Raw genomic sequence first — 18948 nt, 5'->3', positions numbered from 1 at the left:
TATATTTCGACCAGGGTGTGACACGTAAACAGAAACAAAACAGGATATGAGTGTTTTTTCAAATTAGCCTATATATTACTGCATTTTACAGCCGATGGACAATAACTGTGTATTCTCAATAATACATTCCTCATTGCACTGTGTTGTTGCAGCCCAATCATTTTCTTGTCTAAAAACGTAGGCCTAACATTATGATTGTCAAGTTATTGGCTTTGCATTCCAGGGACCACAGAGAGCAGCCTGGAGAAAAGCAGGCAGGTCCTTGCCATTCAGGCAAGACCAAAAAATGGCTCCCAGCAAAACTGTTAGAGTCACAGTATTCAAAATGAGGTTGAAAAGACGTCTTAAAGACGTATTTACCAGACGTTGAAGTTAGGACGTTGAAGTTTACAGATGTTGAAAATATGTATTTTTTTTCCTGCTGTTGAAATCAAGGACATTTTTTGTTATGAATGAAAGTTGAAAAGATGTAATCAAGGCCAGACCGGAAAAAATCTTAATCAAACATACAATCAAACCAGTCAAATTATGACTGGTCAGATCTGGACCAAAAACTAATGTCCATGGATGTGGAAATCAAGGCCGGTCCAGACAGCAACATTATTTTTTATGTTCAAAAGGCCCTCTGTGTCACTTCGTGCTTACTGATGTGTAGCCTACAGTGTTGCCTGAAATTGAATTTTAGCCTACTGTATGTAAAACACCCCAAAAAGATGTCCAGTCTGGAAAGGACCAGAAAAAGATATTGGCTCGTGCTTACTGGGGTGCAGTCTACCATGTTGGCCCTAAATGGAATTTTAAGCATGCCCATCCATCCATGTGGGAGGCCCACAATTTGTAAAACAGGCTGTTGCATTGGCATTATTAGTCCTGATTCCTGAGACTAATCAGTTTGGCTATTTAAGCTCTGAATATCAGCTACCCAACTTTATCAAGTTATCATGACACTATTTACAATGTGTTTACACAGTGGGAAATGCAGAAGTATTTTATTTTTCGCTATAATCAGCTTGTGAAAAATTGACGGATACAAACTTGAAACCACTGATGATAACAATGGGGTGAAATTCCTGGACAACAGTTGTGATTGTCAATTCCGTATTGTCCATTTTACTTTGACCTGTCCTGTTTTTAGAAAATATTGTTTGACAGTACATTTTTTATTTGATTGGGTGCCATTTAGGTTAGAATATTTGATAGGAGAAACCTGCATGACGTAAAAAGTGTCTTAGGGTAGGCTATTTGGTCAAAGAAACCTGCATGATGTAAAAAGTGTCTTTGGGTAGGCTATTTGGTCAAAGAAACCTGCATGATGTAAAAAGTGTCTTAGGGTAGGCTATTTGGTCAAAGAAACCTGCATGATGTAAATTGTGTCTTTGGGTAGGCTATTTGGTCAAAGAAACCTGCATGATGTAAAAAGTGTCTTTGGGTAGGCTATTTGGTCAGAGAAACCTGCATGATGTAAAAAGTGTCTTTGGGTAGGCTATTTGGTCAGAGAAACCTGCATGATGTAAAAAGTGTCTTTGGGTAGGCTACTGTAGTTCTGCCTGTCATTGCAGCCAAAAGAGATGGAGGAAAGCCAATTTTCGCTGTGTCTGGTTTTCCAATTCTATATGATTTTGCTTTGCTAGAATACAGATACAAAATCATAGTCAATGGCATGGAGGAGGAGTGCAGAGATTGTTGTTGATGATGGTGGGTGAAGAGAGATTTGCACAACAATGTTTGGTTGTGCTGCGAGCTAGCTATCAACATCAAGCAACCTAAACCTCATAACTGTGATCATACTGTATCCACCTTTTGTGAATGTGTTGAGCAAATTGAATTGTGAAATTTCCCCACCAAAGACCAATGTCCATGTGTGCACGGGGGCTTTGTCATGCTGAAACAGGAAATGGCCTTCCCCAAACTGTTGCCACAAAGTTGGAAGCACGGAATAATCTAGAATGTCATTGTATGCTGTCCCGTTTACATTTCCCTTCACTGGAACTAAGGGGCCTAGCCCAAACCATGAAAAACAGCCCCAGACCATTATTCCTCCTCCACCAAATTTTACAGTTGGCACTATGCATTGGGGCAGGTAGGGTTCTCCTGGCATCCACCAAACCCAGATTTGTCTGTTGGACTGCCAGGTGGTGAAGCATGATTCATCACTCCAGAGAACGTGTTTCCATTGCTCCAGAGTCCAATTGTGGCAAGCTTTACACCATTCCAATCGAAGCTTGGCAATGTGAATTGTGATGTTAGGCTTGTGTGCGGCTGCTCGGTCATGGAAACCCATTCCATGAATCTCCCGGTGAATAGTTATTGTGCTGATGTTTCTTCCAGAGGCAGTATGGAACTCGGTAGCGAGTGTTCGATTTTTACCCACTGCGCACTTCAACACTCGGCGGTCCCGTTCTGTGAGCTTGTGTGGCCTACCACTTCATGCTGAGCCGTTGTTGCTCCTAGAGGTTTCCAATTCACAATAACAGCACAGTTGACCAGGGCAGCTCTAGCAGGGCATAAATTTGACCAACTGACTTGTTGGAAAAGTGGCATCCTATGACGGTGCCACGTTGAAAGTCCCTGAGCTCTTCAGTCGGGCCATTCTACTGCCAATGTTTTACGTTGGAGATTGCATGGCTGTGTGCTCGATTTTATACACCTGTCAGCAACGGGTCTGTCTGAAATAGCTGAATCCATTTATTTGAAGGGGTGTCCACATACTTTTGTATATATAGTGTAGCTTACTTGTAAAATACATAGGCCTACATACACATAAATGGGTACTTTGGGTAAAGGAAATGGTGGCTTTGACTTGCAAACATTGTCATGCAAATCTATACCCACCATCAACAGCAACATCTCTGCAATCCTCATCCATGCCACTGACCTTTTGATTTAGTCTTTGTGTTCTAAAATCATCCTCATCAAATAAACAAGGTAGAATACCCACACTCCCCAAGCCACATTATTTTCCTTTGACATTTTTAATTAGCCTACAAATTGCCTGCTCCTTATTTTCATGTACAATACAGTACCTAGAATACAAGGGTTGCATTTGCACTAAACAATTTCATGTCTGAAAAATAGTGTCTAAAATTGGATTTATGGTTAATCTCATATACTATTGAGAACATATAGCTAGCTCATCAATATGCAAATGATGTGTGAGTTTAGCTATTTTCTGATTCAGATGTACAATGACAAGGTGCACATGCCCATTAGGCCAGTTATCATACTGTAGGTCTGTGGCTGCCTTGGTGATGCATAACATTATGATAAGCTGCAAGATGGGTTCACATGGCTGATATCCTGAGACAGTGACAGTCAAATACAACTGACTGGTGACCTCACAACTGGATAAAAGGTCATGTCATTTGAAAAAGCTACAAACACAGACAAGCTTTAGAGACTGAATTATGAGAAAGCTACAAACACAGACAAGCTTTAGAGACTGAATTATGAGACTGATTTATGATCTGTGATGAATGAACATTGACACTACTTCAACTTGAATAATGTTTTTAAATTAACAATTAAAACACATTTAAACTCTTCAATAAATCAACATTGAATTAATCAAAATATAATTAAACAACGTACAAATAATCTAACTTGTTTGCAAAAGCCTGATGGACTTGAAGAGCTCATCTCTCTCGCCATCTGCTTCCACAACCATCTCCTTGAGCGTCGGAGAGAAGGCATAACCTAAACCCACACGGCTCGACCGGGCACGTCTCTCTCCTGAGGAGAGGCAGAGGCGAGATAGCACCAGGAGCTGCCTATACTGAGGCCAGGTTGGTCACTTTGTCTCCACTTGTTCGCTGCGGCCAGCTAAAGGGGGTGGCTTGGAAGTTGTGGGGGATATACTGCTGAGTCAAAGCGCCGGTCCATCATTCCCCAGACCCTTGCTCGACAGCACTCTTGTATGGCAAAGCCAGGCCTTTTCTCTACCTGCCCTCATCGACTCGGGTGCTGATGAGAGTTACCTGGCCCGAGGTGTTGCCCAGTTGGGTCTGGACACTGTTCCACTCAATTCACCCCTCGATGCCAACGCTCTCAATGGACAGCTCCTTGTCCGTGTCAGTGGGAGGACTGTGCCGGTCATCCTGCTTCTCTCTGGGAATCACCAGGAAAGGATTAGTCTCCACATAATCGACTGCACTCACTCTCTCCTGGTTCTTGGCCATCCTTGGTTAAAGCTGCACATCCCAGAGATCGACTGGACTGCTGGAAGGGTAACCACTAGGCGTACATTTTGTCACTCTAAGTGTCTACATTCTGCCCTTCCCTCTGCCTTGTCCCAGTCCATTCCAGAACCCTCGGACCTGTCATCAATTCCTCTAGAGCAGGGGTGTCAAAGTCAAATGGACGGAGGGCCAAATAAAATTTTTAGCTACAAGCCGAGGGCCGGACTGTTCGAATGTTCATTGAAAAATTTTTAAATGACGCATATAGTCTAGTGAACCTAATTGAACCTACTGAAAACCTAACAAATATATTCCAATATGATCAGATAAATAAAGCAATATTTTCTTATGGCTCTGTCAGTAATCTTTAATTTTCAACAGACACAAAAGACAAATTTCCTTTATATAAAAATCCCCATAACATGAACATTAAATGAAAGAAACCGGTATTCAAGGCACCATCAGTAGCCTATATTTTCTATTTTAGCAAAAGTGGGCTAAATTTACTTCAAAGAAAAAAACAATAATAGCAATTTTCTATCATCCACTCAACTGAAATATTTTTAAAATATAATTGGATTGAAATACAATAAAATAAAGTGCAAAAATCTATTAATCAAAAACAACACTTTGTTTAAGGAGAAGTAACATGCAGTGAAAACAAATATTAAACTTTAACTTTTAAACTTGAACTGAGTAAAAACTCTAAATATGTGATTGCACAGTAATGTTCACTTGTTTGAGGTTGAGGGTGATACTTGTCCCATCTTGTCCCATCTTTTCCACAAGTTCATCAATGTTCGGGGTAAGGCTCTGAGCTGAGGAAATCCTCAGAATTGAGTGGAGGTGTTCAGCAGTAAGTCGACTTCTGTGTGATGTTTTGTTCAGGTTCATCAAAGAAAAAAGTTGTTCACACAGGTATGTGCTGCCAAACATAGACAACGTTTGAGCAGCCTGGATGCGCAGCTGGGGCATTGTGTCGGGGAGGAAACGGGCGAACTCCGCAGCACCCACTGCCGCATATTTTGCCCTCAGTGCATCATTGCATTGGAGGTCAATCAACTCCATTTGGAGGTTTGGTGGTGAGCTTTCCACGTCAACAGCAAATGGGTTACCGAGCAGTTCCAACCTGCTTTTTTGTGCTTCAAAGTCAGCAAATCGGCGTCGAAAGTCAGCGGCAAGCATACCTATTTTATCAGCCAACTGTGCGCTCGGGAACGCACTGGTAGAGAGCTTCTCTTTCATGGTCTGGCAGCTGGGAAAGTGGCTCAAATTTTCTTTCCGCATCTGCGTCTCCCACAGAGTCAGTTTGGTTTTAAATGCCTTCACTGTACTGTACATATCAGAGATGACATGATCCCGACCCTGCAGCTGCAAGTTCATTGCATTCAGATGACTCGTAATGTCACACAGAAAAGCCATTTCACACAGAAACATTTCGTCTCGGAGTTGTGTTGTGTCTTTCCCTTTGCTGTCCAAGAACAGACAAATCTCCTCACGAAGCTCGAAACATCTTTGAAGCACCTTTCCCTGGCTTAGCCATCGCACCTCTGTGTGATAAGGCAAATCACCATGCTGTGCCAATAAATATTGAAATGAAGCAGCCTACTGCTCGGTGCGTCACCGTTGCATTGTGGGAAATGTAGTATTGGTGCGTGTAAAAGATCTGCGGGCTGCCGGCTTGCTGCGGTCTGCGGGCCGGTTCTAATAATAAATCAAGATCATCCCAGGGGCCGTAAAAAACCTTCTCGCGGGCCGGATGTGGCCCGCGGGCCTTGACTCTGACATATGTGCTCTAGAGTATCACGATCTAGCTCGTGTTCAGCAAGCTCCACACCCTGTCTCTGCCACCTCATCGGCCGTACGACTGCGCTATTGACCTCCAGCCTGGGGCTCCTCTCCCCTGTAGCCGGTTGTATAACCTCCCTCACCCTGGGCAAGAGGCTATGGAGGGGTACATCCAGGATTCCCTGGCTGCAGGACATTGTGGGCCTTCTTCCTCTCAGGTAGGGGCTGTTTTTTTTGGGTCACTGAGGTCGTGCATAGGCTTCCGTGTGCTGAATAGTTTCACTGTTAGGAACAAGTATGCCTTGCCATGCACCAGTTCTGCTTTTGCCCCCCTCCATGGTGCCACGGTGTTCACTAAACTGGACCTCCGGAATGCCTACCACCTTGTCTGCATCAGAGAGGGGGACAAGTGGAAAATGGCGTTCAAAACGGCGTTCAACGGTGTTCATGCCTTTTTGGTCTCACTAACGCTCCTGCTGTTTTCCAGAGCCTGGTTAATGATGTTATGTGGGATGTGACTGGACGCTTCGTTTTTGTCTATGTGGATGATATAGACATTTTTCTAAGGACCAGCAACACATTCACCAAGTTTTCCAACAGCTGGGGTTTGCCATTTTTTTTAAACGATTCATCTGTAACTACAGCCGTTTGGCAGACCCTCACCACTCTCACCTCCACCTCCACTCAGTTCCACTGGACACCTGAGGAAGAGGCAGCGTTCCGGGAACTCAAGCTTCACTTCTGCTCCGGTCCGAACCCAGAACTCCAGTTCGTCGTCGAGGTGGATGCCTCAACACAATTGGGTAGGTGCTGTTCTGTCTCAACGTGCCTCCTCTGATCAGAAGCTCCACCCATGTGCCTTCTTGTCCTGCAAACTCTCACCTGCAGCAAGACATTTTGACAAAGGTAACCAGGAACTTCTGGCTGTGAAGCTGGGTCTTGAGGAGTGGCGTCACTAGTCGGAGGGCTCAGGTTCTTCCCTTTATTGGGTGGACGGATCACAAAAACCTGTCATACATCCAGACTGCCAAACGTTTGAGCTCCCGGCAGGCCAGGTGGGCATTGTTCTTTGGAAGATTCAACTTTATACTCACTTATCACCCCGGATCTAAGAATACCAAGCCTGACGTCCTCTCCCGTCAGTTCAATGACGACAACACAGGTTCCGAGCCAGAGAACATTATGCCATCCACCTGCATCGTTGCCGCTGTCTCCTGGGAGATCGAGTCCCATATTCGCCAGGCTCAGCATAACTCAGTCATCCTCACCATCATCAACAGATTTTCCAAGCAGCTCACTTCATTCCCCTCTCCAAGCTTCCATCTTCCAGGGAGATTGCAGACCTGCTGGTATCCCATTAACCTACACACTGTGGCCTGCTAGCTAATAATAGACAGTTTAACATTTCAAAATGTATTTACTTATTTGAATTGGTTCACTTCTACGCCCACGAAGCGGACAACCGAGCGAAGAGCTGCCATCTGTTACATTATTTTTCTTGCACTCTGACAGGTAAATATTTAGCCTGTAGTCCTAATATTTAGCTAGTGAATGGCCTAATATCTAGCTAATATTTCGCTTTTACTTCAACTACACATCACTTGCCTCTCTCTTCCAGCTGTTTCCATAGGCAACAGGCTACTCAAGCCTCTCCAGAATAGGCCATTCCTCTTCTCGTGAAATCCCAGGAAAAGCTATAGGCTACAAAAGCTATATGATATTTACTTGTATCATTGTTTATACTATAAAGCAGGCTTGCTCTTGCTAATTACTGAATGTAAAACTCGCCAGCCATGATAACATTGTTGCACTGATGAATTGCAAATAGTTTCACAGGACATACAGAAATGTTCACAGTGAAAAAGAAGAACCAAAGGAATTGACAACCATTAGAAAAATGGAAATCACTTGCAAACCACTTGAACAACGATGCAATGACATGCTGTAAAAGATGAGCAGGCTAAATGGCATTTGTTGTTGAATTGCTACATTTAAATCCAAGTTACTATATTATTTTTCATTAGTCCTACATGTACATTGAAGTATTATTTGCAGTTGTCACTATGACAATGAACACACCATGAAAGCACTGAATGGTCTGAACCAGTATCTGTGTGTTAAGAAACCTTAAGAAAAGGTCCTGTTTATATAGGCAGCTCTGCAGTAGGATGCGTTGATCAGTCGACTGACAGGAGTAGGACTGTAGAACGATACATGATCAACTTTCATCTCGTGTGGATGCTCACCAACGTTTTATAGTTATGTAGCCTATATTTTATCATAATCGTTACAGGTATTGACTTGGTGGACGGCCCAGGCCTTAACTCTGACACAACACAACTAACGTCATTATCACAACAGAACTACATTATCGCTACTTGAATGAAATAAATATAAAATTACACACACATACTGTCAGGATTTGGCCAGGGTTGTTCCGGGTTTTGGTCAGTAGATGCCCCCATTGTGCTTTTTGTCCCTATGTTTTTCCCTTGATCCCCATTATTATTTGCACCTGTGTCTCGTTTCCCCTGATTGTATTTAAACCCTTTGTTTCCCTCAGTTCTGTGCTCTGTGTTTGTATGTTAGCACCCTGCCCTAGTGTTCTGTGTGCTCTTGTCGATTCCGGGTGACGTTCTTGTGGTATTCTGTTTTTTGTTTTTGTTTATTTTTTGGTGAGTTTCTTTTGAGGTCTTTTTGTGTTTTACCTACCACCTTTTGGATTTGCCATTTTTTGTATTTTAGGATTTTTTCTTTATTAAATACACCATCTTAAGTACTGCTGTGTCTGCCTCATCTTCTGGGTTCTGCTGTCTATTCGTGGCTCAGTTGGTTAAGTGACTGTTTCTCACTCCGGAGACCCAGGTTCGAAACCGGGTCCTGACACATACTTGTTCACTTGACTTTTATGCTTTGAAAACGTCTACTTTTAGCAGAAAGGTTTGGAACTCTGTCTATTAACTATTTTACAGCATGGTGATGTCATTATGGAAGGCTAAAAGTATCCCACCAAACACAGGCAGAAATTTCAGGCTGTCTTTCGTTTTCATTTTAATAATAATAACAAATATATGTATATATATATTCCACACCAGATACAAACATACACCTACAAACAACAACTTACAGACACACACAAACAACTACTACATCTCATCTGCCCAGACCCACATGCTCACACCCCCATCTCTAGTGCATGCATTATTGTTTGCTGTCTATCATCAGGCGGTCTATTCAAATAGCTCGTACATTAAAAGGACATTATCATGATCAAGTTCACAATCTCACAGTATTATTCCAATGTCATAGTGTGGAAATAAACTCAGCAAAATTAGAAACGTCCCTTTTTCAGGACTCGTGTCTTTCGAAGATAATTTGTAAAAATCCAAATAACTTTGCAGATCTTCACCGTAAAGGGTTTAAACACTGTTTCCCATGCTTGTTCAATGAACCATAAACAATTAATGAACATGCACCTATGGAACATCGTTAAGACACTAACAGCTTACAGACGGTAGGCAATTAAGGTCACAGTTATGAAAATTTAGGACACTAAAGAGGACTTTCTACTGACTCTGAAAAACACCCAAAAGAAAGATGCCCAGGCTCCCTGCTCATCTGCATGAACATGCATTAGGCAAGCTGTAAGGATGAATGATAACTGCAGATGTGGCCAGGGCAATAATTTGCAATGTACGTACTATGAGACACCTAAGACAGCGCCACAGGGAGACAGGACGGACAGCTTCTCGCAGTGGCAGACCACGTGTAACAACACCTGCACAGGATCGGTACATCCGAACATCACACCTGCGGGACAGGTACAGGATGGCAATAACAACTGCCGAGATACACCAGGAATGCACAATCCCTCCATCAGTGCTCAGACTGTCCGCAATAGGCTGAGAGAGGCTGGACTGAGGGCTTGTAGTAGGCCTGTTGTAAGGCAGGTCCTCACCAGATATCACCGGCAAAAACATCGCCTATGGGCACAAACCCACAATTGCTGGACCAGACAGGACTGGCAATAAGTGATCTTCTCTGACGAGTTGCCGTTTTGCCTCACCAGGTGTGATGGTCGGATTCGTGTTTATCGTCAAAGGAATGAGCGTTACACCGAGGCCTGTACTCTGGAGCAGGATTGATTTGGAGGTGGAGGGTCCGTCATGGTCTGGGGCGGTGTGTCACAGCATCATGGGACTGAGCTTGTTGTTATTGCAGGCAATTTCAGCGCTGAAATTGGTACCCTTCCTGCAGGTTCATCCTGACATGACCCTCCAGGATGATAATGCCACCAACTATACTGCTCGTTCGATGGCCAGCGAAGAGACCGGATCTCAATCCCATTGAGCATGTCTGGGACCTGTTGGATCAGAGGGTGAGGGCTAGAGCCATTCCCCCCAGAAATGTCCGGGAACTTGCAGGTGCCTTGCAGGTGCCTTGGTGGAAGAGTGGGGTAACATCTTACAGCAAGAACTGGCAAATCTGGTGCAGTCCATGAAGAGGAGATGCACTGCAGTACTTAATGCAGCTGGTGACCACACCAGATACTGACTTACTTTTGATTTTGATCCCCCCTTTGTTCAGGGACACATTATTCAATTTCTGTTAGTCACATGTCTGTGGAACGGATTTAGTGTTAAGTTTGCTGAAAATCAGCGCAGTTGACAGTGAGAGGATGTTTATTTTTTTGCTGAGTTTATATAAAACACAGGAAATCATGTTTTTGACTGCATTGGGCCTTTAAAACTGCAAAATGTTCTATTTTCCACACAGCAGGAAATTGACTTTAAAATGTAAATGTTTCTCTCCACCATCAGTTTGGGAGCCACTTAAATGTTTTGCTGTGAGAGCAATACCCTCTCTAGCTTTTTACGGGCTTTAACATTTTGGGGGCCCTATGCGAGATTTGGTTGGGGGGCCCCCAAAAGGTGAGAGCTGGCCCTGCTGTAAGGTCCCCCACTAACCAGACCCTTCTCCCCTCTGGTCGTCTCAGGCTCTCAGAACCTCTTCCTCGTGGTGACTGTAGGAGTGGCTTTGGCAGCAGCGGTGTGTGTCACTGCTGTTGTCATCATAGTACGCAGGAGGAGAGACAGTAAGGACTTACATTTGTCTCTGAGTTTAATGGAGTGCATTAATTACACAGTAATACATGGAGACAGACAGTTGTTTCATTGAAATTCTTCTGATTTCTTTTATTTGTTCTTGTCAGAGAATCAAGTGCCAACTGATAACAGCATTGTGAGTGAACTGTGACTTAATTAACACAGTTAGTTATTTTACTTTAATAATGGTATAATACACCAAGAGTTTGCACTATCATTATATTGTTTACATTTGTTATTAATTGATAAAGGGTCTGAATGCAGTAAACCACTCCACCCCACCAACAAATGAGGACAAGGTTAGTGCATCAACATTCTAATGGAGTTTGAAACATGATTAATATGAAACCTAATTTGACCCAGTTGTTATAATGCAATCAGACTAATGTCCAGTTTAAATGATACACGTTTCAATAACAATTTTGACCCTTGTAGAGTCAATCTGCTGACAGAATCACCTATGCCTCCATTGACCACTTCAATCAAAATCCCCCTCATAGAGTTAACGTAAGTGAAGCAAAACTGAACATATTGTAATGGTATCACTCTCCCTCCTATACACTGTTTAAAGCCTATACCTTGGTGTGTGTGTGTGTGTGTGTGTGTGTGTGTGTGTGTGTGTGTGTGTGTGTGTGTGTGTGTGTGTGTGTGTGTGTGTGTGTGTGTGTGTGTGTGTGTGTGTGTGTGTGTGTGTGTGTGTGTGTGTGTGTGTGTGTGTGTGTGTGTGTGTAGGCCAACAGTAAAGATGCAGTGATGTATGCCTCAGTTATGCCCTCTTCTGGCAGAGGGAGAGAGACAGAGAACCCTGCTGACCCCAGCTCCCTCTACTCCACTGTCAAGTAACCTCAGGAGGAAGACAAGACATCAATATATATATATATATATATATATATATATATATAAAGACATCAACATGAAGACTACACTCTCTCATTCACACCCTGTTTCCAGACCTGATTTGGTTCTAGGAACAGAGATTTTGGTGCTATTAAAAGGGACAATCTGCACTAGTTACATCCATTTCTGGACGTATTAATTAATGATATGCACCCATTGACTCCAGAAAAATAAAAAGTGGAAATGCCTCATGAGTTTAGTTAAACTGTCATAACCCATCAGAACCCAAAATATATGCTTGTATTACTCCAATGTTTGTAAACAAATTAAATGTAAACAAACATACTGTATAGCCTCAAAACATGGTTTAAACTATAATGCTGATATCATGGATGACCAGTCCTTGCATCCATAGCTCTGTCTATGAATTTAAGTTTTCTCCTACCCCATCCCTCAGATTTTTAGCAAAACAGTGGAGGGGAGTGTGCTTTGTTACTGTTTCAACAGCTGATTGCTGCTTTAAGATGTGTATATTTTATTGATATAGACCAGTGAGATAAGAGATTGGAAAAGTGGAAGAGTTTGAGAGTCAAAAGGGCATAATTCAGATTCACTCATGCTGACTCTGGTAGCCCAGGCTGTAACGTGCATTCTGGGATGTATTCAGACCCCTTGACTTGTTCCGCATTTTGTTAAATTACAGCCTTATTCTAAAAACGGATTAAATCATTTTTTTCCTCATAAATCTACACACCAAACCCCATTATGACAAAGAAGAAACAGGTTTTTAGACATTTTTGCAAAGTTATATAAAATCTGCAAAAAAAAGAAACGGGGGGGGGGGGGTCAAATCAAAAGTATCAGTCAGTATCTGGTGGCCACCAGCTGTATTAAGTAAGGCAGCAGTGCATCTCCTCCTCATGGACTGCATCAGATTTGCCAGTTCTTGCTGTGAGATGTTACCCCAATCTTCCACCAAGGCACCCTCCACCTCCAAATCGATCCTGCTCCAGAGTACAGGCCTCGGTGTAACGCTCATTCCTTTGACGATAAACACGAATCCGACCATCACACCTGGTGAGACAAAACGGCGACTCGTCAGAGAATAGCACTTATTGCCAGTCCTGTCTGGTCCAGCAACGGTGGGTTTGTGCCCATAGGCGACGTTGTTGCCGGTGATTTCTGGTTAGAACCTGCCTTACAACAGGCCTACAAGCCCTCAGTCCAGCCTCTCTCAGCCTATTGCGGACAGTCTGAGCAGTGATGGAGGGATTGTGCATTCCTCGTGTATCTTGGCAGTTGTTGTTGAGAGACCTGTACCTGTCCCGCAGGTGTGATGTTCGGATGTACCGATCCTGTGCAGGTGTTGTTACACGTGGTCTGCCACTGCGAGAAGCTGTCCGTCCTGTCTCCCTGTGGCGCTGTCTTAGGTGTCTCATAGTACGTACATGGCAAATTATTGCCCTGGCCACATCTGCAGTCATCATTCCTCCTTGCAGCTTGCCTAATGCACATTCATGCAGATGAGCAGGTAGCCTGGGCATCTTTCTTTTGGGTGTTTTTCAGAGTCAGTAGAAAGGCCTCTTTAGTGTCCTGCATTTTCATAACTGTGACCTTAATTGCCTACCGTCTGTAAGCTGTTAGTGTCTTAACGACCATTCCATAGGTGCATGTTCATTAATTGTTTATGTTTAATTGATCTGCAAAGTTATTTGGATTTTTACTAATTATCTTTGAAAGACAGGTTCCTCATAAAAGGGACGTTTAATTTTTTGCTTAGTTCCTAAAAAAAGTATGGAAATATCACATTTACATAAGTGAATTCATACCCTTTACTCAGTACTTTGTTGAATCACCTTTGTCAGCAATTACAATCAAAAGTCTTCTTGGGTATGACGCTACAAGCTTGGCACACCTGTTTCTCTCATTCAGCTCTGCAGATCCTCTCAAGCTCTGTCAAGTTGGATGGGGAGCGTCGCTTCAATGCTATTTTCAGGTTTCTCCAGAGATGTTCGATCGGGTTCAAGTCTGGGTTCTGGCTGGGTCACTCAAGGACATTCAGAGACTCATCCCGAAGTCACTCCTGCGTTGTCTTGGATGTGTTCTTAGAGTCGTCGTCCTAATGGAAGGTGAACCTTTGCTCCAGTCTGAGGTCCTGAGGAGGTTTTCCATCAAGGATCTCTCTGTACTTTGCTCCATTCCTCTTTCCTCGATCCTGACTAGTCTCTCAGTCCCTGGGCTGAATAACATCCCCACAGCATGCTGCTGACACCACCGTGCGTTACCATAGGGATTGTGCCAGGTTTCCTCCAGACGTGACACTTGGCATTCAGGCCAAATAGTTCAAACTTGGTTTCATCAGACAAGAGAATCTTGTTTCTCATTTTCAGAGTCCTTTAGGTACCGTTTGGCAAACTCTAAGCAGGCTGTCATGTGCCTTTTACTGAGGAGTGACTTCCGTCTTGCCACTCTACCATAAAGGCCTGATTGGTGGAGTGCTGCAGAGATGATTGTCCTTCTGGAAGGTTCTCTAATCTCCACCGATGATCTCTGGAGCTCAGTCAGAGTAACTCTGGTTCTTGGTCATCTCCCTGACCAAGGCCCTTCTCCCTCGATTGCTCAGTTTGGCCGGGCAGCCAGCTCTAGGAATAGTCTTGGTGGTTTCAAACTTTTCCCATTTAAGAATGATGGTGGCCACTGTTCTTGGGGAACTTCAATGCTGCAGACTTTTTTTGGTACCCTTCCCCAGATCTGGGCCTCGACACAATCCTGTCTCGGAGCTCTACGGACAATTCCTTCAACCTCATGGCTTTGTTTTTGCTCTGACCTTACATAGACAGATGTGTGCCATTCCAAATCTTGTCCAATCAATTGAATTTACCACAGGTGGACTCCAATCAAGTTGTAGAAACATCTCAAGGATGACAATGGAAACAGGATGCACCTGAGCTAAATTTCGAGTCTCATAGCAAAGGGTCTGAATTCTTACGTGAATAAGGTATTTGTTACATTTTTTAATAAATGTGCAACATAATCTAAATACCTGTTTTTACTTTGTCATTGTGGGCTATTGTGTGAAGATTGATGAGGAAAATGTTTTATTGAATCCATTTTAGAATAAGCCTGTAACGTCACAAAATAAGAAAATTGAATGGGTCTGAATACTTTCACTGTATACAAGTGAACCACTGGACCACACAGGCCACTAAAATATGTTTTTAAATACTATATGGATGAGGAAGAACACTGGTGTTACATTTTCTTTTAGGACGATAGTAGCATCTTTGCCAAACATTTAGCTTTGCAGATAAACTCATGGCAATTTCTTTCCTGCATTTCTCTTGTTTCAAATTATATTGACTAAAGTGATATACTTAATAAAATGGAAATCAATCTTTACTGAATGTTTCATTTTGATTCACTCCAGAATTTGACAGAGTTCAAAAACATTGTATTGCCTATTGGGGTTTTATTCAGTAATTTACTCCATTCTTCAGAAGGAGGCAGTATAATTCTCAAATGTTATATAGGCCCAAATTGATTCTTTACTTTTTGTTCTACTAAGAAAACATCTGCCATAATGAAGCAGAATATTTATTCTGAAAATAAGTGTTAGTAAAGGGTCCTGAGGACTTTGGGAGACCTTGTAGTATTACAAGAAGCAGAGCACTGCCTAACCTTAGTACAGGGGTACCTAATTGTAAAAAAGGGAGGGGCATGGATCAGAAAACCAGTCAGTATCTGGTGTGAACACCAGTTGCCTCATGCACATCTGCTTCTCAGTTGATCAGGCTGTTGTGATTGTGGCCTGTGGAATGTGGTCCCACTACTCTTCAATTACTGTGAGAAGTTGCTGGATATTGGAGGGAACTGGAATACGTTGTCGAACTTGTCGATCCAGAGCATCCCAAACATGCTCAATGGGTTACATGTCTGGTGAGTATGCAGGCCACAGAAGAACTGGGATATTATCAGCTTCCAGGAATTGTTTACAGAGCCTTGCACCATGGGGCCATGCATTATCATGCTGAAACATGAGGTGATGGCGGCGGATGAATGGCGGAGGATGAATGGCACGACTGTGGGCCTCAGGATCTCATCACGGTGTCTCTGTGCATTCAAATTGCCATCGATAAAACTGTGTTCATTGTCCATACCTTATGCTTTCCCATACCATAACCCCACCTCCACCATGGGGCACTCACAACATTGATATCAGCAAACCACCCGCCCGCCCACACGACGCCACATGCACTGTCTGCCATCTGCCCAGTACAGTTGAAACCGGGATTAATTCGTGAAGAGCACACTTCTCGAGTGTTCCAGTGGCCATCGAAGGGGAGCATTTGCTGGTGAGGACAACGAGCACGCAGATGAGCTTCCCGGAGACAGTTTGTGACAGTTTGTGCAGAAATTCTTCAGTTGTGCAAACCCACAGTTTCATCAGCTGTCCGGGTGGCTGGTCTCAGACGATCCTGCAGGTGTAGAAGCCGGATATGGAGGTCCTGGGCTGGTGTGATTACACTTGGTGAGGCCGGTTGGATGTACCACCAAAGTCTCTAAACAAAGTTGGAGGCAGTTTATGGTAGAAAAATTAACATTAAATTATCAGGCAACAGCTCTGGTGGACATTCCTGCAGTCAGATTGACAACAGTACACTCCCTCAAAACTTCAGTCATCTGTGGCATTGTGTTGTGTCACAAAACTGCACATTTTAGAGTGGCCTTTTATTGTCCCCTGTCAGGACCCGGTTACGAACCTGGGTCTCCGGAGTGAGAAACAGTCACTTAACCAACTGAGCCACGAATAGTCAGCAGAACCCAGAAGATGAGGCAGACACAGCAGTACTTAAGACGGTGTATTTAATAAAGTAAAAAGGAGAAGTCCTTCAATACAAAAAATGGCAAATCCAAAAGGTGGTAGGAATAGCACAAAAAAGCCTCAAGAGATACTCGAAAACAAAAACAGAATTCCACAAGAGCATCCACCGGAATCGACAGGAATACACAGAACACTAGGGCTGGGTGCTAACATACAAACACAGAGCACAGAACTGAGGGAAACTAAGGGTTTAAATACAATCAGGGGAAACGAGGCACAGGTGCAAATAATAATGGGGAACAAGGGAAAAAACATAAGGTCAAAAAGCACAATGGGGGCATCTAGTGACCAAAACCCGGAACAACCCTGGCCAAATCCTGACAGTCCCCAGCATAAGGTGCACCTGTGCAATGATCATGCAGTTTGATCAGCTTCTTTATATTCCACACCTGTCAGGTGGATGGATTATCTTGGCAAATGAGAGATGCTCACTAACAGGAATGTCAACAAATTTATGCACAAAATTTGAGAGAAATAAGCTTTTTGTGCATATGGAACATTTCTGGGATATTTTTGGGACCAACACTTTACATGTTCTATTTATATTTTTGTTCAGTGTACATCACAATTTGGCATAGTGCATTATTTATGACCGTTTTATAACTTTAACATCAAACCTTGTGCTTCGAGGGGTGAGCTTCATGTTTGAAGCTTGCTCTGCCACCCTCTATGTCACACCAATGAAGTCATGTAATTTTGATCATGTGGTTTCTCTGTAAGGGTTTAGTAACAACAGTTTTCTCTTGTCAGACCAAAAAATAAACGCGTCAGGATTAAGCTGTCCCAGTTTATATGGTGTCACACTCTTTCCAAATTCACCCAAAAGATCGTTTTTCATTTTCACTTGGACAGCAGATGAAGTTACTGCACATATTTCGAAATGTGAAATAAATAAACAAACATCTATACAATTTTAAATAGCTTATGGGCTACTGAATTATAAACATTTATAAACATTTGTCTTGACTTAATTGTGAACATTCTGAATACAAATACCCATACAGTATATCCCAGTCAAAACAAGACTTCTCAAAAACCCCTAATAAGGATAGGCGCTAAAGACAGTGGCATGATTTATCAAACAAAGGTTATTTTATTATGCATACGTCAACAATTTCATGTCCACAGAATAAGTTGCGAAACAGTTGCGAAAAAGAGAGAGAGAGAGAGAGAGAGAGAGAGAGAGAGAGAGAGAGAGAGAGAGAGAGAGAGAGAGAGAGAGAGAGAGAGAGTGCAAAAAAAGAGAGAGAGAGTGAAAAGGAGAGAGAGAGAGTGAAAAGGAGAGAGAGAGAGAGAGAGAGAGAGAGTGAAAAAGAGAAAGAGAGAGAGTGAGAGAGAGAAAAAGAGAGAGTGAAAGAGAGAGAGAGAGAGAGAGAGAGAGAGAGAAAAAGAGAGAGAGTTGTTTGAGTTTTAAATACTCTTTATTGGGTCTGGGGGCCCACCACACAATAAATACTCATACAAAACCACAGTTACACATCAATTAAAAACACAACTCCAATTCCTCCTCCACAGTAACTACACACAACAGCCTCTGAATACCCCATATACTCAAAAACAGATCGATATTGTTGACAAGTTTATAATAAGCAAACTCAACCCTTAGTCTCGCTGCCAACATTCCCTCCAGCATTCCCACCACATCCACAGACCCCTGTCCCTGAATACTGTTCTTTCGGGTCTTCCATATCGCTAATTTCGCTGCCCCTAACACAAAATTAAGCAACACAACTACACCCTTTTGACTGAACCTGTACTTTGGCCCAAATATATACAGTTGGGAAGAGAAAACCTCTCCCAACGTTGAGAACCAGTCAGTGATCAGTTCAATCATCCCAACCAACCTGGGACACAGTAAAAACAGATGTGCCAGAGATTCAGACTCAGCACAGAATGGACACCCCTCTCCAACAGTAGGATCCAGGTGTACCAGATGCATGTTGGTGGCTATAGCTCCATGCATTATCCTCCATTGGAGGTCAGCTGTCCTCTTATCAATAGGCAGTTTATATAATGATCACCAACAGCCTTTTGGAGAGGCACCTGGACCAAGCACATCCGCCCATCTCGTCGATTTTACCCCTTCCAGGGAAGAGGCATGGGACACCTTTACACATGTTCTGTACATGGCCTTCTTTCCCACCTCCTTGAACTCCTCCAG

At 43.1% G+C, this 18948-nt stretch overlaps 1 protein-coding gene across 2 annotated transcripts in view; it reads left to right on the top strand.

Moving 5' to 3' along the window:
- LOC135557826 (uncharacterized) overlaps positions 1 to 15304 on the top strand; it is a 30169-nt gene extending 14865 nt beyond the window's left edge. For both annotated transcript variants that reach the window (XM_064991467.1, XM_064991466.1), the window contains 5 exons: positions 10960 to 11058; positions 11176 to 11204; positions 11320 to 11367; positions 11504 to 11575; positions 11801 to 15304. In XM_064991467.1, the coding sequence (XP_064847539.1) occupies positions 10960 to 11058; positions 11176 to 11204; positions 11320 to 11367; positions 11504 to 11575; positions 11801 to 11911 (359 nt within the window). In that variant the 3' untranslated portion in view covers positions 11912 to 15304. The remainder of the gene's footprint in view (positions 1 to 10959; positions 11059 to 11175; positions 11205 to 11319; positions 11368 to 11503; positions 11576 to 11800) is intronic.
- Positions 15305 to 18948: the final 3644 nt, after the last annotated feature.

The sequence above is a fragment of the Oncorhynchus masou genome, chromosome 16 (assembly GCF_036934945.1).
Source record: "Oncorhynchus masou masou isolate Uvic2021 chromosome 16, UVic_Omas_1.1, whole genome shotgun sequence".
In the NCBI taxonomy this organism is placed as follows: Eukaryota; Metazoa; Chordata; class Actinopteri; order Salmoniformes; family Salmonidae; genus Oncorhynchus; species Oncorhynchus masou.
This window is presented reverse-complemented; position numbering and strand designations above follow the sequence as displayed.